Source organism: Balaenoptera musculus, chromosome 19, assembly GCF_009873245.2.
Source record: "Balaenoptera musculus isolate JJ_BM4_2016_0621 chromosome 19, mBalMus1.pri.v3, whole genome shotgun sequence".
Taxonomy (NCBI): Eukaryota; Metazoa; Chordata; class Mammalia; order Artiodactyla; family Balaenopteridae; genus Balaenoptera; species Balaenoptera musculus.
Genome location: NC_045803.1, coordinates 33340242 through 33362682, shown reverse-complemented (window position 1 = coordinate 33362682; position 22441 = coordinate 33340242). Strand labels below are relative to the sequence as shown.

The window sequence follows — 22441 nt, the reverse complement described above, 5'->3', positions numbered from 1 at the left end:
CCTCTGGGGCTTCCGAGGGCCAGCGTTTCCTACTCTCCTCAGCCAGTTTTCAACACAAAGAGAGGAAAGGGCGGGATGAAGGGGGCACGCAGCTGCGGGGGAGGGTGGGCCTGGAGCAGGCTGGAGGACCTTGCCTAAGGAGCTCTGGGGGCCTGGCCTGCTCCGTGGCTGAGCGTCGCGGTCCTGGGTGCACAGGCTGGCGCCCAACAGGCTGGGCCCAGAGGTCGGACATGGAGCGCAAGGCTCACCAGCCAAGCTCAGACCCGAGGGCAGCGACGCCCGTCTCCTGCACTCCTGGGCATCGGCTGCCCCCTGCCCGGGGCGAGGTTTTCTGCTTCTTCAAAGAGGGCAGATCCTGGGTGGCCCCTCACCTTCTGGGCAGAGCATGTGGATGAGGGGAACTTTTGGATTCCACAGTGGCATCGTTTCTCATGTGTTCTCGTCCAAGCTGGGTCTTCAGGCTGCCTAGAACCAGTCCGGATGGGTGGGAAGGCTGGGTGGCCTGGACTGGTTATCGCACCCTTCGTAGACATGCAGGGTGTGCGGGAAGCTGGGTGCCCTTTCTCACCATGAAGGAATGGCCAGTAAATTCCCCACCCCTTCTCTGCCCGACCCCAGCAGGGCCACCCCTGGTCCCCTGCCTCACCCTCTTCTGGTCTATTGAGGGCAGCCGCCTCCCACTCTTCCCCAGAGCTCTGCCCCTTCCAGGGCCATCAGGAAGGAGCCCCCGCAGAACTGGGAACGAGGTCTCTTTGGCGTGGTGGGGGGCAAGTCCCCTAATCCCAGCCTGGACCACGCCCTCCCCACCCTAGTCACCTGCAGCCCCTCCAGCTGTAAGCTCCAGCCCAAGGCCTCTTACAAAGGAGGCACACTCGCCGGCCGTACAATTTAATCAGTGCAGATTATTTACAGAAAGAAACGTATGGGGGTGGACACTGACCCCCTCCCTCCCCACCCCCCTTGGCTGGCTCACCGGTGGTTCTGAGGATGGAGGGGGGAGGAAGCTGCTGGACCCGCACTGGGGCCAGCCCATGAGGAGCCCCTCCCCGCAGGGGCCTCAGGGATTCTGGGCGGCAGACCTGCTTGCTCAGGGCTGCAGGGAAGCAGAGGGGGACAGAGCCGGCTGTACAGTACCATTTCCCACAGCAGCCTCGCCTCCTGCTTACTTTGGGAAGGAAAAGAGGGAGGAATCATCTCCACGCTCAGGGCTGAGCCCAGGACGGGGAGGATCTCCAGGCTACCACTAGTGGGCTCTTCTGGGGGCTCCACAGCCCTGTCCCACAGCCTGTGTGAGGGGATGAGCTGCTGGCCTCTCCCTACCAGTGCGCCTGGGGGACAGGGAGATGGCAGGGAGGAACACCCCCAGGCTGGTGGGCGCGCGTCTGTGGACACCTCCCGTGCCAGCCTGGGCGCCCATCCGCCCCTCTCTCCCCGGGACAGCCAGGACGCTGGCAGCTGAGCCTGAGGCTGCTGGGGTTCTGAGACCTCTGAGGATGGTGGTGTGGGTGAGAGAGGGAGGGAGGACGCTCACGGAAAGAGCCCAGTTGGGTCATGACTCAGAGAGGAGAAAGTGGGCGGGGGTGGAGACCCAGCCCAGGGCCGAGGCTGGTGCTACCCTTGGGGGAGGGGCCTCGGCGGACCCCCTTTGGTCCTTGGTAAGGCAGGCCCAGGGCCCCTCCTCCAGAGAGGGAAGGAGGTGCGGGCTCAAGGGGTACAGGGCAGCTGGGGGCTGTTGGCCCTGTGCTGGCCAGGGGCAGGGTAGGTTCTTAGGCACAAGGAACCAGGCTGCTGGAGTTGTCAGAGGTGGGTGGGAGGGAACCAGACCTCAACAGGACTCTATCAGCAGGCCACCTCCCCCTCTGCCCCCTCTGGCCCCTCTGGCCGGGGGCTGCCACCGGGTGAAAGCTCTTTCTAAGACCACAGAGACTCAGAGGGCTGAGACCAGTTAGGCCCCACCAGGCTCCAAAGCCAGCAGAGCCCTCGGTTCTGGCCCTGGTGCTCAGGCTGAAGCACAGCCCAACAGTCCTTTGGCCACTCTTCCAGCCGGGCCTTCTGACCCTCTGCTCCTCTGGCTAAGCCAGAAGTGGGTGGGAGCCTAATTCCCTGCCTGGTGCAGAACTACATTTAGAAAACTCTAACCCCCTGCCCTGAGGGACCGCCCTGGTCAGGAAAGTAGGAAGAAATGCTCAATTAGTGTGCAAAAAAAAAAAAAAAAAAAAAGATACCTGGGCATAAATAAACAAGGGGGCAGGCCTGGCAGGGATGTTAGAGGGCCTGGAGGGGCCCCCACCCAGGGGCTGAGGGAACCACTGAAGGCTCTGGATGAAAGGCCCCAGGAGCTGTCTCAGAACCACAGGTGCGGCCAGCCTGGCCCCGTAGCACCGTGAGGAGCAGGAGGGGCTGGTGCGGAGGGTCAGACCCACTCCTGCAGGGAGCGCTTGCAGTAGAGGAGCATGCGGGGCGCGCCCTTGCGCTGCATCTGCACCAGGGCGTAGGTGAGGCCCAGGATGCAGAGCAGCAGCAGCATCGGGGGCACCAGCACCATCACCATGTTCACTGTCCGAGTGACCTCCTCCATCTGCACCACCACGCGGCTGCCCCCGTCCTCGTCTGTCCCCTCCCCGAAGTCCCCCTCTTTGCCGCCGGGGCCTGCCTCGTGGCCCTCCTCACTGTCACCGCCCGCCCCGGGCTCTGCACCCCCGTCAGGGTTGAAGGGCGGACGGGCCACGTCAGGCCATCGGGGCCCCGGCTCCACGTGCTCTTGGCAGCCCATGAAGTCCCGCAGGATGGACTTGGGGTAGCCGGGCTCCATTCGCAGGCGCTCGTTGTCAAACTTCCAGTATTTGGTGCCCTTGTAGAAGTAGGTGTAGGCTGCGAGGGCAAGCAGACCGGAGGGGTGTCAGGCCGGGGCCCACCCACTGGCCAGAGACCTCAAAGAAGACCAGGGCGAGCTGAAGGGGCCCCAGCTTTAAAACACCATCCTTCTCACTGGCTTCCCTGGGCATTTTCAAATCTGTCCCTTACCAACTTATAGGAGCCAGACCATGCTCAGAGAAGAACAGGGTTTAGGTCAGGGGCACGACTAGAATCCTGTGCTTCCTGGCTGGGCTGACGTTGACTAGGGCAGCGCAAAGAAGGGTCTGGTAGCCTGCTGGGTTGTGGGCTACAGTCAGGGGACCCAGGCCTGGCTTCTCCCTGCACCAGAGAGGCCAGTGTCTTGCTCAAGGCCACACAGTCAGCCTGCATCAGACCTGGAGAGGGGACTGATGCCGCCTCAGACCAGATCTCTGGTCTTGGGCACTCCACCCACATCCCTTTAACTCCAGGAAGGGCCAGGTTTGAACCACCAGGTGCGTCTATACTCAGCTGAGCACAAGGAGGTCAGAGCAGCTGCAGAGTGAAACCATCACGCATGGAAGCCGCGTGACACGCACGGGGGAGGTAGTTGTCCAGGACCCGGTTGTGCCGGACCTGCCAGAACCAGCTGTGTGACCCACCCGAGCATTAGCAAAGCCAGCCGGGTCTCCCCTGAGACCCGGAGGCTCAGAACCAGGGCTGATGGGTTTTCTTAAACTCACCAGAGACCCTGCTGGAGAAATAAAAGCCACAGCTCCCTGTTGCTCAGTTATAACGATGGAGATCATGCTTCCCTGCCAAGCGGGTAAGGGGGCACCCCGGGAGGACTCCTGCTCCCGTCGCTCTGAGCCAAGCTCACCGCCCACCCCCGCCAGGCTCAAGGCTCTGTGGGGATGGGGGCAGCTCTGAGCACCAGCTCTGGACACAGGCAGGTCTGGCTGGACTCTTGACTCCGTAACTTCCTCACTGCGGGATTTGGGGCCCTTTACGCAAGCTCCCTTTGTCCTCTGTAAATGGGGTAAATGGTAGCCTGGGGTAACAGCTGTGTCCCCCATGCATGCCATCTCGATGCTGGTGACCTCAGGCAAGCTCTGTTCCTGTGTATGGAGGAGGGGGAATGGTGAGTGCTGGGTAGACTGGGAGGGGGCTGGCCCTGGTACCTGCATCGTTGCTCAGGAAGGCCCCTTTAGGGGAGGCGGGGATCCCTTGCCACACGCTGATGGGCTTGGGATAGCCGGGGTCTCCACGCTGCGTGTCCTCATTGAAACGCCAATACCTGTGACCAAAAGCACAGGGCTGCGGGCCAGCTGGGGCCTGGAGCCCGGTCCGCATGGGCCATGGGTTCTTTCTGGTCAGGCCTGAGGGTGGGGGCCCAGTGCGGGCCTTTTCCCTTTCGAGGAGGGGTGCTCACCTGTCCTCTTGGAAGAAGAAGGTGTGACCCGTGGGCTCCCACCAGATGGCTGTGTCAATGCGGTCGTAGGGGATACCCAGGCCGTAGCTGGTCAGTGGCTGTGGGTAGCCAGGCTCCAGGTTCGCTTCTCGGAAGAGCCAGTAGCGGTCACCTGTGGGAGGGGCCGGGGGGTGAGGACAGGCCTGGGGCCGGTGGTGGGTGTGCAGGAAGGGGGCACCGGGAGGGATATTCTGGGCTCCCAAATCTGTTCACATCCATTACCACGCTCACACACACACACACACACATCCTCATACACAGGGCAGGCACTGACACCTACACACCCATGACAACATACAGCGCAACTCACCCTCGCATCACACACAGTGGACACTCATGGACACCTGCGACACACCCATTTACACACATACACATTGCCGGGTCACACCTGTACACACACCACACACAGTCGCACCGTATACGGGCCTCCATTCCCACTTGAACATCCACCCCCCCACACAGTTCCTGTACAGAGAGAGGAAAGAGGGGGAGCCCTGCCTGGCCTCTGGGTCTGGGGGCTGCATCCCTGGGGCACCCCAGTGCATGGCCCAGGGCTCCTTACTTTTAGTGTGGACCCAGCCCTGTCCTCGGGGAGTTCCTGCCTGGTTGAGGCTCGGGCCAGCGGGGCTGGGGACACAGCTTGTCCATCAGGGGTGCTGCCCTTGAGGCCCTCCCCAGGAAGGCAGGCCCCAGAGGGAGGGCTGAGGGGAGAGAGCTCCACTGTTTCCATAGACAGACTCAGGAATCCTGCCCCAGAGTGGGCTCGGGGACCCATTCTTATGAGGAAGGGGCAAGGAAGGGGCACAGGATGCAAGGAAGGAGGGCGATGGGGCGGAGCCCCTGTGCTGCAGAAGATGGACACTTGCCTCCAATCAGAGCAGCCTCTGCCGCCCAGTCCTCTGGTCTCTGTCTACGTCCCCAACCCCTGCCTTGCTGCCAGGAGGACTCGTCTCCCCCGAGTAAGCCCACAGTGGGCAACAAGACGAGATGTGCACGGTCCTTCCCTCTCCTCCTCCCTCAGTCCCGGCTGGGTCAGAGGTCAGGCCAGAGGTAAGGGCAGGAAGGCCGCCCAGTCCCCTCCCTCCTACCTGCCCCAGCTCACCTTTGAAAAAGACAAAACGCCCATCTTGGCGCTCGTAGGCGGCACTGATGTCACTGGGCAGACCACGCCAGAAGTGCCCGATGGGCATGGGGTAGTTGTCCAGGACCCGGTTGTGCCGGACCCGCCAGAACCAGCGGCCCTGGGGAGGGCGTGGGTGTGAGCGAGCATGGCAGGCTTGCTGCCTTGGCCTGGGGGAGGCCCCCCTCGACCCACCCCTTCCCGGGTCAGGGAGGGTCCAGGGGGAGGTGGCTTAGGAAGCCAGGGCGGCACCAGGGAGAGAGCCCGGGTGGGGTGCGGACTCCTAGGCTTATTGTACGATCCCGGGCAATTCTCTTGTCCCTCGGGCTGGTTTCTTCTTGGTCTAGGGTCTGATGGCTCCACAGGGGCTGCTCAGTGAAGCGGGGGTGGAGGCGGGGCAAGGGTCCGGGGGAGAGGTGGGAGGGCGCTCTCGGCTCTGAGCCTGGGCCCAGGGGCTGGGGAGGCACAGGCAGGGCCAGACCTTGAACACGAACATCTCCCCGCGCAGCACGGCCACCGTGTCAAAGTCCCCGTCGCAGATGTTGGGGCCATACTGGTCGGGCCGCTCCGTGGCTCGAGGCTGGGCCGGGGGGCCTGGCTTTGGGGGCTGCTCCGGCTTCCCGCCTGGGGGAGGTGGCTGAGGGGGTCTGGGGGGCCGGTGGTCTGGCCGGCCTGGCCGCCGGGGGGTCACGGTGGGAAGAGGCCGGGTGGGCTGTGGCTGGCCATCTGGGGTGCCTGCGGAGGGTGGCAGCGGGAAGTGAGGGGGTAGCCCTGGAACTCAGCCAGGATGCCAGGGTCTCCTACTTAGAACCCTGGGAGCCTGGGGTCCCCAGCCTGGGGAGACCTGTGCTCCATGGGCAGCCCACCCAGGCGAAAGGTCCTATCTGGCCACGGCAGACCCCTCCCCCGAACGGCCATCAGCCCTGGGAGGACCTCCATCCTCCTCCACACAGCCCCTTCCTTGACCTCCCCACACTGGGCTTGGGTCACTGCGCCCCTGAGGCTGCCAATGGCTCCACCCCCCCTTGGTGATGTTCCCCTCAGGATGCCAGCCTGCTCCAGTGGAGGCTCCAGGAAACAGTGGACACAAACAGAGGGAAGAACTTGGTTCCCAGGTGGCCAGGAACACACTGAGGGCTCAGGGTGGGCACTGAGTGTGGCCCTGACCCACCGAACTGGCCCCCAGGACACCTCCCCACTGGAGGCCTTCTCTGGTGGGGCCTAGTTGCAGTGGGGCGGCAGGGATGCCACCTGCCTCAAAGGCACTGGGAAGTGATAAACCAGCAACACTCAGTGGAGAGCCTGGGACAGGCACGGGCTGGGAGTGACAGTGGGAGGAATGGGGTCCTGGGACCCCAGGGACACCCTCGGTCTAATAAGAGTATCACTCAGGCTGAGGAGGAAAGGGGGGCAGTGAGGGGCCCTGGGGCCATCATGAAAGCTCTGGGTGAGGACCTTGAGGGAGGGCCAGGTCCTGGAGTCGGCCAGCCCTGGGTTTGATTTCTAGCACCACCATTTACTCACTGAATGATGTGGACAACCACTAATCCTCTCTGGGCCTCAGTTTCCTCGTCTACAAAATGGGGGTAGCAGTAGTACCTACGCCTCGTAGGGCTGGGAGTTGAGAGCCGCGTGCAGAGAACACGGCCACACCCGTGCTGCCCGCTCACCGTACAGCTGCTGGATGCCCCGGAGGTCGTCCTCGGGCAGCTGGAAGTTGTCAATGTCCATCCACTGGTAGAATGGTGCCATGATGGCACTGGGGTTGCTTGAGTGCTCCAGCCCCAGCGCATGGCCCAGCTCATGCACTGCTACCAGGAAGAGGCTGTTCCCTGTAGTGGGGGCAGGCAGCACAGTCAGCTCTGACCTGGCCCAGGTCCTGGACACCCCAGACAGGGCTGGGGTGGGCTGAGGGGGCCAGAGAGCCTGGCCATGCTTTACTCTTAGAAGAAGCTAAACTGCTCTGACTTCTGGGCCTCTAGCTTCCCCATCTGGAAAATGGGTACGATGATCCCTTCCCTTCCCTACCACCCCCCTTTGGAAATGATGGGCAGGAGACTGAGACCAAGCGTCACTGCTCCCAAGGACTGCACGGGGGATGCTCTCTCCTCTGAGCCCTGAGGCTCCAGCTCGCCTCCCCTGTTGCCACCCTGACCAGCTGTTCTCACCATGCAGGTCAGTGCTGGAGAAGGTCCAGGGCTCATCTGCATCGAAATGGGTGTCCCCGCCCAGTCCAGGGCCAGGGAAATAGGCGTGGGCCAGAAAGCCACCTGTGCCGTCAAACGGTGAGCTGTCGCCGTGGAAGCCAGAGGCAAAGAGTACCATGATGTCGGCCTCCTTCTGCCGCCGCAACCGGATGTCCTCATAGGGTACCTCCTGGAAGACCAAGGGCGTGGCCTGCTCCCACACGCGGAAGGCCCGACGCACTGCCTCCAGCGAGTGGTACCAGCCCAGCTTCTCCGTGTAGTTCTGGATGCTGCAGGTGGGCAGAGAGGTGTGTGAGTGAACACAGGGCCTGGGGCTGCTGTCCACTGCTAGCACTCACTGGGTTGGGGGCGGGGACACATGGTCTGAAGGAAAGGGCATAAGATCTGAGCTGGTTCATGGACAATGCTCATCAATATCAACTGTTAGTTTACTTTGACGTGAATTTGAAAAAAAAAAAGGAACTAACGTGAAGCCAAGGAATTCATTAGGATATCACTGAATAAGGTTGCATTGTGCCCAATAAGCTTATTTTAAGAAAGAAAAACATTAAGTAATTAAAAGTATAGGTGATACCTAGCCAAGAGAAAGACCTAGCAAGTGGGATGCAAATGGCTGCGGTTTGGGAAACACAGGCCAAGAGGTTCTGAATGTTGGGCTCCAGGGTCAGGGTGACCTGAGTTCAAGGCTCGGCTCTAACATTTTCTGTGGAACCTTGGGCAACTGACTTAGTCTCTCTGAATTTTAGTTTCATCATCTGTAAAATGGGAAAAGGAGGGCAGCGCTTTCATCATGGAGTGCCTGGGAGGATTAAATGACTTAATAACTCAGGTAGAACATAGGCACATATGAGCCTGCACATGATAAAAGCATGATGAAGCCTGTTCAAACTCAGGACTGCTGGCTTCCAGAACATACCTCTTTCCAACATGCCATGCTGCTTCTCTACTACCAATGTTCTGCAATTTAGTAGGTTAAATCTATGTCTAATTCTAAAAGAGCTCTTTCTCTCTTTATATTTTACTCTACTATCCATATTCTCCTAAAAACAATTCTATCATTATTGCAGATAAATATTAAACAAATATACCAGCCCCTAATAATAAATATCTGTCCTTCTAGATTTCCATTGCCTTGAAGAGTACAGACTAAAGGCAACTCTGCCTCACACTTGACCCAAACAAAACTGTGATGCCTATAAAGGGTACATATTCTGATTTTTTTCTTTCTTACATAATTTCATTCTGAGAACATGTAAATGTTAAGCATTAACAAGCCTCACACACACACATACACACACACACACGCACACACAAAGCATGATGAAGCCTGTTATCTCCCACATAAAGCAGATTAAGAGTCCATGTGCTGGACAGATCTCCATCAAAGATCATGAATCAACTCATGGATCATGAATTCACTCTGGCGGCCTGGGTCTATGTGATCTTGTGGGCTGCTCTTCCTCAGGAGATGGAGCTGCGGGTGGGGTCATGGCTGGATTGGAACAGGAAGGGGGAACCCTTGGGGACTGCCACAGAGCTCAAGGCTCAGGGGGGTTTCTTGCCAAAGGACTCAGTGGAAAGGAGGAGGGTGCTTGAACCAGGGTCTGTGCAGGTGACTTGCTGCTTGCCTGCCTGCATCTGCCTGGATTCAGGCACCCCAGTCCTCCCTTACCCTTCAGACACCTGAAGCCCCCAGTTTGCACCGGTGCAGGAGCCCATCTGGGCAGGTGAGGCCAGCCCTAGGTTGCTGGCGGGTCAGGGGATGGAGGGAAGGAGGACAGAGCAGAAGCAGTTCAAAGTTCCTGCCCTTCTCTGGAGGGAGACTGCCTGGGGTGGGTGGGTGAGTGGGGTGACTGATCTAATCAGCATGGGAGCGGGATTGGCAGGATTGGACGGCTAGGCCGGACACCCTGCGGTGGGCTGCTGGGAAAGGAAGCCTTCCAGAGGAGCCCACTGGGAAGCCTGAGGCCTCAGCCCAGGCAGAGAGGGGCCAGCTGCTTCTGGAGGGTGCCCTGGGGGGACGCCACCCTGGGCAGCCAGGGTCCCTACCTGAAGGTCAGGTGGTGGTTGTTCCACTTCCTCCCGGTGAGGGCGTAGCGCTTCCGCCGCCGCCGTAGATTGGCTTTCACGCGTACCCCGAACTGGTCTGGCACTCCACAGCGGGGCCGCTTCATCCACCTGGGTGCACAGAGCCTCCCCTCAACACGCCTGCCTGCTGGGCTCTGCCTCTTCCAGGCAGTCCACCATCTCCCACCCTCCCCCCGCTGGCCTCCAGCTGCCCCTTATATGGGTGTGGAGGGGGTGAGAGACTCTCAGCTTCGAGCTCCTCATCAGGAAAACGGTACAGTGATCTTGTACTGGAAGACTGGATGCCCAGCAGTGGCTCTGCAAAGGTGAGCCCCTTTTCAGCAGTATCACCCAGGAATGGGAGGAGAGTTACCCTGAGGCTTCTTATCCCTGATACCTTATGCTCTGTGCGTGCTCATCAAGGATGTGGCTTTGGGTCACATCACCTCTGCCAGATTCAGAGCAAGGCCTAGCTAGGCAACCACATGTGCGCATGTGTGCTGCACCTCCCCATTCCCGTGCCCGTGGCAGACATCACTAATCAATCCTATGCTCCTTGCTGCTGAGCTGGGCTTTGGCCTCAGGAGCTTTTTCAACACTAGGCAGCAGGCAGCCACTCCCAACCAATCAGAGCTAGCACAGAGGATCAAGCCATATGCCATCTCTTATCTAGGCCACTCTTTTCTGGAAACTCCACATGCCAAGCCTTCATCAGAGCTGGCCAGAAGGAGGGCAGGTGCCAGTGGGGTCTGGGAATGGCCCGACCGAGGGACTCACGCCTTGGTCTCTTCGTCCAGCACACCCGTGATGGGGATCCCGTAGAAGCGCTGCATCTCGGCGAGGGCCGAGGCCAGGATCTGGGCGGAGCGCATGGTGGACATGTGGCGGCTGGGCTGGGGCAGGTAGCCATAGAGCCGCAGCCAGTTCTGCAAAGGAGAGGCCATGACCTGGTCAGCAGGTTCTGGCACCGCTACCTCCAAACATGCATGGCCTGCATCCCACCACCTCTCACCTCCACCACCATCACCTCCCGCCACCACCTCCCGCCGGGCGACCATGTGAGCATCTGTACGCTCTCCGTGCTTCCACTTCCTACGGTCTGTTCTCACACAAGAGCCGGAACAAAAGGCCTTTACAAGTCAGGTCTGGTCAGTCTTCTGTCCAGAACCCTCCAAAGACTTCCCATCTCAGAGGAAAAGCCAATTCTCACAGGAGCTACCTGTGAGGCCTCAGGGCCTTTGTACTTGCTGTTCCTGCTGCCTGGAGTGTTCTCCCCACAGAAATCTGCATGGCTCATGCCCTCATTTTCTTCAGGTCTCTGCTTCATCACCTTATTGGAGGGGTGTTCTCTGACAAATGTAAAAAAGACACCCATCCGCTGTACTCCCTCTCCTGCTTCCCTGCACTTGTCACCATCTGACACACTGTATGTTTCACTTAGGTGTTTATCATTTGCCTTCCCCCATTAGGACAGAAACTGTGTCTCTGAGGACAGTCCACAGTTGCCGTCCTTATTACTGTGCTGGCCCCTCCAGGGTGGGGCCTTCTACCATTCCAGGTAGACCACTGGGGACCCTGCAGGGTTCAGAACCTCTTGAGTTCTCACCAAGTAGGAAAACCAGCCCCTTGGTGCTGCTCCCCAACAGACCCTGAACCTTCCGGAGGGAAAGCAGGTGGGTTCAGGCAGCCCAGCCCACCCAGGCCCAGGAGGGTCGGACAGGAGACCTGAAGTCCAGTCTCTGCTCTGCCACAAACTCTGTTCTCTCTGGGCCTGAGTGTCCTCGTGTGCAAAATGGGAGCCATGGGGTTGTCAGGGGGTGGGGTGAGAGAGATGGACCTGGGAAAAGCAGCTGGGACACAGTGGGGGTGCCCGTCCCCTTCAAGACTTGCTGGGCAAGTCTTCTCATCCATCTACCCATCTGTCTGTCTGTGTGTCCACCCACCCAGCCAGCCATCCTGCCAAGTGTTTCTGAGCACCCTCTCTGTGCCAGGTACCATGCCAGCTGGAGGCCGTGGAGGAGGCGGCTGAGGTGTCCTGACCTCCAGGGGTTTATGATCTCCTTGGGGAGACCTGGTGCACCCGCAGAGCGAGGAATTCACGCCCGCTAGTCTGTGAGCAGACAGGACCATTGCAGTCAAAACTGGTGGACGGGATCCCCAGTGAGCCAAGCTGAGTGGTGGTAAGGAAGGGAACTCTGCCCTGCCCACCTGGTGCCCCCAAGGCCACGAGAACATGGTGACCACTGTGGGAGGCTGGTGAGCAGAGGCCAGGGACTGCTGTGGGCCTTGGCTACATGGAAGCATGTCCTTTGAACCCTTCCTTGTCTATCTTTGGTCTCTGGGAACCCCCAGAGTGAGGGGACCTAAAGGCCTGCTCTCTGAGACGCTCTGGAAGGTGAGGGCTGCACATCAAGGGCCCACAGGGCAGGATGGCAGCTGGACATGGTAGTTGCTCTGGGCCGACAGCCGTGTGTCAGCTGGCCTGGGCCACACTCTCATCTGTCTGCCACCAGGGTCACATCCAGCTCCTCAGGTACTGGCTTCCCTCAGTGCCACTCGCCAGCCCAGCCCTGGCACCTGCCCAGGGCCCTGCCCAGGCCCCTGGTGTGGATGGGGTGCCCACACAGCCAGGCTCAGCAACACCCAGGCTGCCGCTGGAGGGAGCGGGGGCTGAGCCAACAAGGGCGGCGCAGGGAGACTGCCAGAGCCTGAGGATGCCCAGCCACAGCTTCCAGGCCTCGCAGAACAATGTGGCAGACACCGAGCTGAGAAACGACCACGGCTCTGGGGACAGATCCTGGCCCAGCCACTTTGCTCCCTGTGCCTCAGTCCGTAAAAGGGGGTTGAATCAAGACCTGCCTCATCTCATGGATTTCTGTGAGGATGAAATGGGCAAGTCCACAGGAGCCCTTGGCACTGTGCTGGGCAGGGGAAAGTGCTCAGTCAACGTGGTATTAATGGCAGAGGCTGGTGGGGGCAGGGGCGCTGCCCAGTTGTTCCTAGAGTGGCAGCCCGTTGCGTCGGCCGACAGGGTTGAAGGATCCAGGCTCCGACACGGCAGCCTTGGGTGGGGGCAGGGCAGCTGGGGGAGGCAGGAGCGCCCTGTGGCATCCCCCACGGACCCCCCTCACCCCTCCTGCCCGGGGCCCCCTTCCTTCAGGTCCACCAGCCACTGGCAATGTTACGGGCGCCCTCCCCATTCTTCCCAAGCATGGACACCTTTCCTGAGGCTCCTGTGTGTCTGTAAAGGGGGATGTCCACCACCCTTAATGGACACGGTTTGCCTGAAGAAGCCTGGAAAGATCTAGAAGGCGAGGCTGTGATGCTCGGCCAGCTCTGACAGTGAAAGGAATCCAGCTGGAGGTGGGGGGAGAACTGGGGCTGCTGCTGACAGATGAGGGCACCTCTATATCACCTATTTGCATAAGGTAAAAATATCCCGGGGAGCGAGCGCAATCACAGGCCACCAAGGGGCTGATTAGCGGTGTCTGGCGAGTGACAGGAGGAGGGCAGGGCAGGGGAGGCTCAGGCTGGGGCCCTGGGGAGGGGAGGGAGCTGGGCCTGTCTGCAGTGAAGAGCTCCAGAGCCCGGCGGGGGATGGGGCAGAGGGGCCCCTTCAATACTGGGCACAGTTCGGGGGGCTGACGGGAAAGGCCCAAGGGTGCCTGTGGACCCTCCTTCACACAGGCAAACACCCTTTGAGTCCCAGGGAAGCCAGGAACTTCCATCTCGGTATCAGCCAAGGCTTCCTGATGACAAATGTCTCTCGGCCACTGCTGGGTAAAAAGCTGAGGCTGAGGACTGGTGACATGAGTGGGCTAAGCTGAAATACAGCCTTGGCCCAGAGCAGCTGAGTCCCCGGAAGACAAGGTGAAGGAGCTGACGGAGCCCGCCTGACTGGCAATGCACCAGTCAGTCTACACCGCCCGCGGGGCTGGGGCTTTTCCTTCCCCCAGTGTCCAGGAGAAGTTTCTCATCACCTTACTGCTCTGCTAAGTTCGACAAGCCCTGGGGGTGGAGGGGAAAGACCATGGGGGGCACAGGTGCATGGCAGGTGCTGCCCTAACTCCAGCCTCCTGAGGGGCTCTGCGGCCCTGGGACAAAAGCGGGAAGCAATTCCCAAGGTCATGACTGACCCCTGGTCTCAAAGTCGGGGAAGGGCTGTGCTCAAGCCCCTGCTGCTCCTACCAGTAAAGACTGTCCCTTCCATAAGGTGTCTCCTTTTCCGTCCGGTCACCTCAACTCTCACAGGTGGGGTGAGCCAAGCAGTGAAGCTTTGTTGCTCAGCTGGGGAAACTGAGGCTCAGGGAGGTCAGTAAGCAGCAGAGTGGTGGGCCCTCCTCCATGAGGACCACTGTCCAGTGGGAGGCAGGTAAGGGTTCTGCAGAGAGAGCTCTGGGCCACGAGGCCTCCTCCTGCCTGCAGCCCAGGGAGGGAGGCTGCTGCAGGAGACCCCACCCACCCTGGTTCTTTCAGCCATTTCTTTCTCAAGCTCCAGACCCCATCCAATAAGTGTGTGTAGAGGCTTCAGGTGAGTGGTTGCCGCAGGCAAAGAGATGTAGAGCCATCAAGAGTCTGAGGGGGAATTCCTGGCCCCCTGGCCCCTAGGAGAGGCCAGAAATGCAGCAGCCAGGGGCCGAGAATCTGCTGGAGGCCAGACTGTCCACTCTCATCACCCCATTCAATGCTCACAAGTGCCCCATCCCCATTACACAGACAACGAGTTTCACAGAGGGTGCGGGGCCCAGCCAGGGTCACGCAGCTGCTCTGTGGCTAGCACCGGAGCCTGTGGGCAGTGCTACCGGACCAGGCTGTTTGTGAAGCAGCAGCAGCTCCTCTGGGCCTGAGGCAGGGCACACTGGGCCCTGGCCCTTCTCGGGAACAGCGCCCAGCCCTCCCCACACTCCACATCTCCGGCTGGGTCTGGGCGCTGGGCCACGTCAGCAGGGCTGCCCCCCAGGACTGCCGAGACAGCGGCGAGGCAGGCCCTCCCCACAGGGCGGGCGTGTCTGGCAAGGAGCTGCCCGATCAATACTGTGCATGAAGCAGCAGTGGGGGCAGGGTGAGCGCGCTGCTGCTGCCACCGCATCCAGCTCCTGGGGCTCAGACGGCCGAGCCGCCTCCCACCCGGCCTTATCAGACCCTGTGCGATAAGAAAAACCTCTCCTGGCTCTGCTTTGCTTCACTCACCCACAGCTCTCTCTGCAGGCCAAGCAGACCCTAGCGGGGCTGCCCAGACAGGCACAAAAGGCGTCTTGTCAGGCCCGCCAGCGACGGACGGACGCAGACCTTTCATGGTGTCCTGAGGTCCTCGCTGTGCCCGCAGATGGCATAACTAGTCCAAGGCCGGGCAAGAAGGGGGGCGCCAAGCCAGACCACCCTGTCCTTAGTGGATCATTTACTCCCTTTAGAGGCAGCACAGTCCATATTTAAGCAGTTCTAGAAGAACAAACTTGCTCATTTGGGGCTCAAATCTAACCCCCCAAGATGGGAAAGTTGCAGGTGGGGAAGGGGCTCTGGGTGGTGGGGAGAGCAGGCGGGGTGGGGGACGTCCAGCCAGGGAAGCAGGAAGGAAGTGGACGCCACTTCTTTACCCTGTGGCCTCCCAGCCTGCCCCGCACTCCTTAACCCGGAGGGAAAAGCAGCCGGGTCCTTCGGCCAGTGGGCGGGCAGGGGTGGGGAAAAGGGCCCTGTTTGCTAGTGGTTTTGGGCTGGCTGAGGGTCAGGCCTGGGGCCTCACCTGGAAACCCCCTGTAGGTGTTGCCTCTTACATGGGGCTGCCTTCCAGGCAGAGCCTGGGTGGCTGGACAGGCAGGGGTAGGGCTCCAGGCTCACGTGCTTGAGGGCGGGCCCTGGCTCCACCTCCACACCCTCCTTCCCACCTGGCTCAGGCCCAGTAGGCTCCTGCCTGGCGGCACTTCCAAAGGATGACACCCTGGGCTCTGACCTGTAGCCTTTAACCCAGCCTGGGGGCTGGGAGCTCAGGCTCCTCTGCCACCACCCAGGCTGGGGAATCAGGGGTAATGTCTCTCACCTCAAGGTCTCAGCTTCCTCTTCTGTACAATGGGGTCATGATTGCACCTAAGCTTACAGAGTTAATACAGGATTAAATGTGAAAATGCTTACAAAACACACCTAGGCCCTGCCCAGGATAGCACCAAGTATGTTGAAGGTGCTCAAAAATAACACTTGATCCTCCATGGGCCCCGCGTGAGCGTGAAGGACACCGTACATCGCATTCGGCATTTTACACATAAACGCACTGAATTTCCCCAGTAACTCCATCCAGTAGATACTATTACTAGTCTCATTTTGTAGACAAGGAAACTGAGGCTCAGATGGGGTCAATGACTTGCTCACAACAGCAAATGCCATGTGCTTCTCACTGTCACTGTATTTTGCCACCATTTTGTAAGCGCTTCCTATGTACCAGGCACCAGGCCCATGTGTGGTGGACACGAAGCTGGGCTCTCACCCCTCGGGGGGGGCAGCTGCTTCTGGGAGAAGGACCAGGTGGTGTCCAGGGCTAAGGGCGAATCCTAGAGAGCAGTTCTAGACCCTGACCTCCAGGCTCCGTGGCTGTGGGGCATCTTTGAGGGGTGGCTGATGGCTGGGACTCAGGTCCCCATCTGTCTGTCCAGATACTGGAGGTTGAGTTGGGTCTTCTTGCTCATTTCCTGCTATTCCCACAAGGGAAATGGGATCTGGTTAAGAGGCATCCCTCTTTGTCTCTCTGATCCAGGACCATCTCATACATCTCTGCTGTTCCTGCCCGGGGCTGCAAAATCTGTACTACCTCCCCTAAAGGGCTCAGGCATCCCCAGAACCACTGTTCTTCTGGGGAACGGCCTCATATGAGCTCTAACTCAGCGGGGGCTTGTCCACTCAGAAGGCACCTACTGTGTGCCTCAGGCCTGGAGTGTTCAGCCACCTGCAGGGTCCCAGGTCCTCACATTCATCTGTGGACTCCTCCCTGGGCCCTCTTTGAGCTGGAGAAGGATCTAAGCAGAGAGCTCCCAAGCCCTCTCTGCTTCTGCTGACTCAGAGAACACATCTCCACGCCCAGGGCAGAGCTGGCCATGGGGCTCGACCCCTGCCCGAGTGGTCAGCTGTGTGAACTACATAAATGTTGGGACGATATTGAAGATGCCAACTGCCTTAGTCCACCCTGGCTGCTATAACGAAAATACCATGAGCTGGGTGGCTCATAACAGTATTTCTCACAGTTCTGGAGGTAAGAAGTTCAAGATCGGAGAGACAACACGGTCAGGTTTGGTGAGGGCTCTCTTCCTGGCTGCTAACTTTTTGCTGTGTCCCCACATGGTGGAAGGGGCAAGGGAGCTTTCTCAGGCAGTTTTAATTATCTTTTTTAAAAAAAATTTATTTATTTAATTTATTTTTGGTTGCGTTGGGTTCCACATTGCTGCGCGCGGGCTCTCCCTAGTTGCAGTGAGCAGGGGCCCCTCTTTGTTGCGGTGCGCGGGCGTCTCACCGCGGTGACCCCATGCACTGCGGAGCACGGGCTCCAAGTGCACGGGCTTCAGTAGTTGTGGCTCGCGGGCTCTAGAGCGCAGGCTCAGTAGTTGTGGCACACAGGCCTAGTTGCTCCGCGGCACGTGGGATCCTCCCAGACCAGGGCTCGAACCCGTGTCCCCTGCATTGGTAGGCAGATTCTTAACCACTGCGCCACCAGGGAAGCCCTCTCAGGCAGTTCTTATAAGAGCACTAATCCCACTCACGAGGGCTCTGCCCTCATGACCTAATCACCTCCCAAAGGCCTACAGCACCAACTTTAATTGGAGGTGGGAAGCAGTGGCCACCACTACGACCACCTCAAGCTGGCCTCAGGCAGAAGTCAAACCTCCAGCTGGGCAGAGGCTTCGATGGCAGGGGACATCTGGACCAAGCAACAAAGGGGGCATGGAGGGGTGACCAGAACCAAGTGCTTGGCAGGGAGAGGATTTTCCTTGCTGGGCAGCATTGCTATTCTGAGTTGGCATCAGAGAACATGGGTAGTATTTGGAGGGATTTGCAGGAAGTCTTCTAAGGGGGGGTCTGGGTGTGTTTCTAGGTTGCTTCCTCTCCACCCTCCTTGGGCTGGGGCAAAGGAAGGCGTCTGAGTCCAGGGGTCAGAATGGGCAGGCCAGGTGATGCACACACATGGAGCGCACACTGGGCTGTTCTCTGCAAGGAGGAAGCTGACTGACTGCACGCCAGGGCAGACCTAACACAGGGCCCTGGCAAAGGGCTGGGCATGAAGGGCACAGCCCAGTCGGATCCCGAGTGCCTGGCAGCACCAGTCAGCCCAGTTCTCTCTGGGTTTTGAAATAAAGTATAGAGAGCAGTAGCTTGTTAGTGATAAGAGGAGAACAGATTAAAAAGCAGAGAGGGAGAAAGAAGGCGAGAAGATTCAGCTTCTGTAGGTTCCCAAAGACAAGCCCTCACATTAACCCCTTCTCCTCGAGGGTGGGCACGGGGGCCCCTGCCGCTTCTGCTCCGCAGTTAGGAAAGGGCACTGACAGGAGCACACAGTGGGGCCCCAGGGGCCAGCATGGAGGTGTGGACAGAGACTGGAACCCAGGAAGCCTGGGGCTGCGGCTCAAGTTAGACCTGAAGGTCAAAAGCAGAATTCCAGCTGACTCCTACCCCTTTTTTTGCTCTCCTGCTAAGCTGCCAGGTAGGGGCAAGGAGGTGGGTGTGTCCATGTTTCAGTGGCAGTGGCACCACACCTTTGAACTCTAGCGGCCTGAGTCACCTCCATGCGGAGGGGTGGGTGGGCTGAGGGCCTAGATGTGTGTCTGGTGGGGAGGGGAAGGTGGGGAGAGCCAAAGCTTCTCTGGTGAAAAATCAAAGGCACTTAAGCAGAGTATGCGCTATAGCCAGAAAGAGCAAGACAGAAATCTGAAGGAGGGCCTGGACTCTCAGGTCAGGGAGGCCAGGAGCTACAGCTGGCACCTCAGTCAGGCGGGGCCTGGGTCTATGTGGGCCAGAATGGCTGGAGACTGGGACCTGACAGCCAAGGGAGGGAGTGGGACAGGGCAGAGTAGCTCAGTGGTGGCTTCCCCAAGGAAGACAGCCTTCTCCAGGCTGAGGCCTGGCAGGTGGCCAGTGTCTACTGGCTCCTAGCACACGTCTGATTCCTAGTCTGATGAGATGCCTCTGGTTTCTGCCCTGGGAGGGAGAGAGAGGGAGAGGGGCTGGCCTTGCCTCAGTTTCTAAGCTGCTCAGAGACAGTCCCAGCCATGACCTGACTGGAGGTCTGGAGCTGTGGTCAAGGACCAAAGCCCTGCTCCAAGGGACGGAAGCTCTGGACACAGGGTACAGCCAGGCCCAGGAATCTCTGATGCTGGTTCTTGGTTAGCACGGACCTGGGGACAGTTTTCACAGCCTCCGGGCAAATGGGCTGGCTGCTGAAGCCATTTGACTCTTTGGGCCCAGATCGGGCCAGACTTGATGGGACTCCATGGAACAGCCTGTACTCCAAAGCCAACTCTAGGATCTGGGATAGCCCACCGGTCTCTAGTCCTGCATCTACCTTGGCTTCCAGCATTCAAGGGTGCCCTGTACTTTCCAGAGTTTCTTCCCGAAATAGCCCAACCCAAGTTTCTCCCGAGGGGAGGGGCTGCAGGTCAGTCACAGAATCCCTAGTCAGTGCCACACAGGCATAGGGTCATGGTCTGTGGCCCCAGTGCAGGCCCTGGGCTATGGGTACTCCCGCAGCTGGGAGAGGAGGAGGTGATGGAGGAGCAGAAGCAAAGGAAAGAGAGAACGAAGGCCCTCAGACCACAGGTCCCAGTGCCCCAGCTCCTGGCCATCTAAAATGCCAAATCACAATGCCTGGCTACCAAATTCCAGTTTGGTCTGCAATTGCTTTCTGTGTGGAGATGCCGTTTCTAAGTATAGATTATAAACTCCTCGGGGGTGGGTCTATGACTTGCAATTCTTTGGTATTCAACTCCAGAGAGTGGCAGGTGGGCCCAAACAGCACTCTCCGCCCAGTACCTGGATGCAGGCTGAGGGGCAATCCCCACCAGCAGGAGTCCCCAGTAAGCCCCTGCCTGCCTGCCTGTGTGAATCAGGGGTGGGGTGGTGGAGCTGGACTGGGCATGGCCTGGGGTCCCACTCTGCCTCCTGCCTGGGCCTGGCTCCCCGTAGCTTTCCCTGGCCGGGCCGAAGAGGGAGGGGGCAGAGCAGGTGGGGAACTGGCTGGGAGGTGTAACTTGAGCTGGGAGGAATTCCCTGCCCTTCCTCAGTGCTTTTATTAAAGTAGGGCGGGGAAGGGCAGGCTTCCATCGGAAAAATCTCCCAGGCAGCCGGGGAGGTGGGGAAGCCGCTGAGAGCTGGGAGGGAGCACCGGCCTGGCTGCAAATAGAAACGGCACTCAGGGCAGCAGCCCGGGCGGCAGGAGGCTCCAGGCCGGCGCAAGGGCACCGAGGGCCGAGCCTACCGGGGACGCGCTGAGGGGGGTGTCTCCCCACCATGCCAAACCTCTCCCCTTCTCCTGGGCGGGGAGCAGGGTCTTAGAAGTCGTGAAGGAACGTCTACGCTTTTGCTCTGGGTCAACGGAGCTAGTGCCCTCACTGTCCCTAATCCGGAGGACGGCGCTCAGCGACCCCATGGAGCCGGGGACGCTGGCTGGACGCAGCTCTGCGCCAGGAGGCGGCGCCTAATCACCCACGGGACCGCTCCAGAGATGGGCCCCGGTAGGGACGTCTGCCGGGCTCCTGGTGAAAAAATGTTCGGGGTCCACCCTCTTGGGCCCGGGCCTTGGCGTAGAGGCGCTGGTGGAGGAAGCGCCGGCTGAGACCGGGCTTCCCTCTTAGATGCCATCTGGCCCTGGTGCGGCTTGCGCGCAAGAGTCTGAGAAAGTCGCCAAAGCGCCCCCTCAACCCGAATGGGCTGCCTCGGAGGTTCGCACCCCCTACCCCTACCCCAGCCTGCCGCGCGAGGCTCAGTGTCACCCAAACTAGAGTCTATCTAGGCGGGAGCGCTGCCTGCTGTGCCCAAGACCCCCCCCCAACACACACACACAGAGCAGCCCCCTTCCCATTCGCAAAGAACGTCACCGTGCGTCCGCAGAGCTCTCGAGGAATCAGGAGTCTGGTAGGGAGGGAAGGAGAAGAGCAAGGGCTGGGGGCGGCAGAAGCGGCTCCCGGGACGCGGGCTGGGAAGGATCAGTGCCCAGGACGGGGCTATAGGGGTAGAGAGTGGGCGCAAGCCCTACGCCCTCCAGGGTTTGGGAAGAGGTGCACCGCCAAGGGCCAGCTGGGGAGGGGCAGCTTGCCGGGTCCCCTTTCTTCCCCGCCCCCAACTCCGGGACTGGGGTTCATCTCCGCGCCCTTCCTCTCCACGCTTCAGGCTGCGGGCGTGGCTTCCTTCCCACCCCAAGTCCCCCAGCCCCAAGTCCTCCAACCCGTGGCAAAGGGACTGGGCGAGGGTCCTTACCTCGGCATTGACTTCTGCGTCCTCCGCCGCTGCGCCGCGGCCCAGGCAGCCCAGAAGCACCAGCAGCAGCGGCAGCAGTCGCGGCCGCGCAGCCGCCTCCCGGCCGCTAAGGAGACTGCCCGCCCAGCCCGGCCGTCCGGGCGCGCTCCGGTCGCTGCCCATGCTTCCGGCGACCGGCCTGGCCCGGGGCGCTGCTGCACGCGCGGCTCGCCCGCTCGCCGGGTCCCCGCACGCGGCTCGGAAACTTGCGACGCTCCCTGGCTCCCCGCCCGGCAGGCGCGAGGCAGACCTCCCGGTCCCGGCCACCGCGGAGCCGCTTAGGTCTCCTCGGCAAATTCCCACGCCCGAGGAAAAGCGGGCCGGGCAGGGCCGGGCGCGCGGAGCCTGCCCACAGGGGAGAGGGCGGGCCGGAGCCGCCCGCCGCGGGGTCCTGCAGCCTCGGCGCCCGGGGCCCGGCTCTCGAGAGCAAGCGCAACTCCTGAGCCTTTGTCTGGCTCAGCGCTCCGGCCGCCCGGTCCCGCGGCGCCCCCTGCGCGCCCAGCTCCTTCTGTCCATGTCCGGGGCCAGGCGCTGCCCAGAGCGCGCGCCTCCCGCCCGTGGATCCTGCTCGCCCCGCGCCCGACCGGGCCCGGGTCCCCGCGCAGCCCAGGGATGAGGCGCAGGGAGCCGGTCGGAGCGAGTGAGCGAGCCAGAGAGCCGGCGCCAGAGGTTCCCGGCGAATTCCGCGCAGCCCCGAGCGCTCCCGGCCCTCCTCCCCGCGATGCACTACCGCCGCTCTTAAAGGGCCAGTGCTCTCGTGGCGGGCGGACCCGGGCGGGGGCCGGGGGCGGTACCTCAGCCAGAGGCTTTCTGGTAGCAGGTGCCGGCGGTGGAGCCGGACAGGCGACCCTTTAACTCTTCCCAGACGGCGGGAATCCTCCCCAGTTCGCCCCCGTCACTCGCCTTCTTGTTTTTGGGGAGCTGGGTTGACCCCCAAGAGGCCCGCCCCACAGAGGGAGGGGCAAAAAGGAATGAAGACGCCTCTTTCTCCCGCCTAGTGGGTTGGTGGGGACACTGAGGCAGCGGTGAGCAGGGAGAGCCGAGAAAGAGAGACCCAAGTGTCTGGTCTTAGGCTAAAAAAAAAAAAAAAAAAAAAAAAAAAGATAAACAAAAATCTAGAGATTTGTTGGCCTGAGGTCTCTTTTCAAGAGCCTCAGGGTGTCTTTGGCCCTTCAGGACTTTTCTCAGTTGCCAAGTGAAGCGTTGGGTACCTTGGATGGGCAGTGCCAAGCGACAGAGACGCGGTTGCAGTCCTGG

The 22441-nt window shown here is 60.4% G+C and overlaps 1 protein-coding gene across 3 annotated transcripts; it reads right to left on the bottom strand.

Moving 5' to 3' along the window:
• Positions 1–892: 892 nt before the first annotated feature.
• On the bottom strand, positions 893–22122 carry MMP15 (matrix metallopeptidase 15). Of its 3 annotated transcripts, none has more exons than XM_036834926.1 (10): positions 21979–22122; positions 10478–10626; positions 9683–9811; positions 7595–7902; positions 7097–7258; positions 5908–6161; positions 5409–5547; positions 4268–4418; positions 4017–4132; positions 893–2871 (listed from the first exon to the last, which is right to left on the bottom strand). In XM_036834926.1, the coding sequence occupies exons 2-10, from the start codon at positions 10579–10581 to the stop codon at positions 2414–2416; spliced, it is 1821 nt and encodes a 606-aa protein (XP_036690821.1). In that variant the 5' UTR covers positions 10582–10626; positions 21979–22122; the 3' UTR covers positions 893–2413. The 3 variants fall into 3 exon arrangements, with proteins under 3 accessions (XP_036690821.1, XP_036690818.1, XP_036690820.1); XM_036834923.1 differs by lacking the exon at positions 21979–22122 and adding an exon at positions 21146–21307; XM_036834925.1 differs by lacking the exon at positions 21979–22122 and adding an exon at positions 10920–11118.
• Positions 22123–22441: the final 319 nt, after the last annotated feature.

Bases quoted from the DNA above. Each gene is read 5' to 3' on its own strand.
- MMP15 (XM_036834923.1), bottom strand. From the start codon at position 21,307: ATGGGCAGCGACCGGAGCGCGCCCGGACGGCCGGGCTGGGCGGGCAGT. The intron at 6,162-7,096 runs GTGAGCGGGCAG...CACCCTCCGCAG, and splicing joins GGGCATCCAGCAGCTGTACG to GCACCCCAGATGGCCAGCCA. The intron at 2,872-4,016 runs GTACCAGGGCCA...TTGCCCTCGCAG, and splicing joins CTTCCTGAGCAACGATGCAG to CCTACACCTACTTCTACAAG.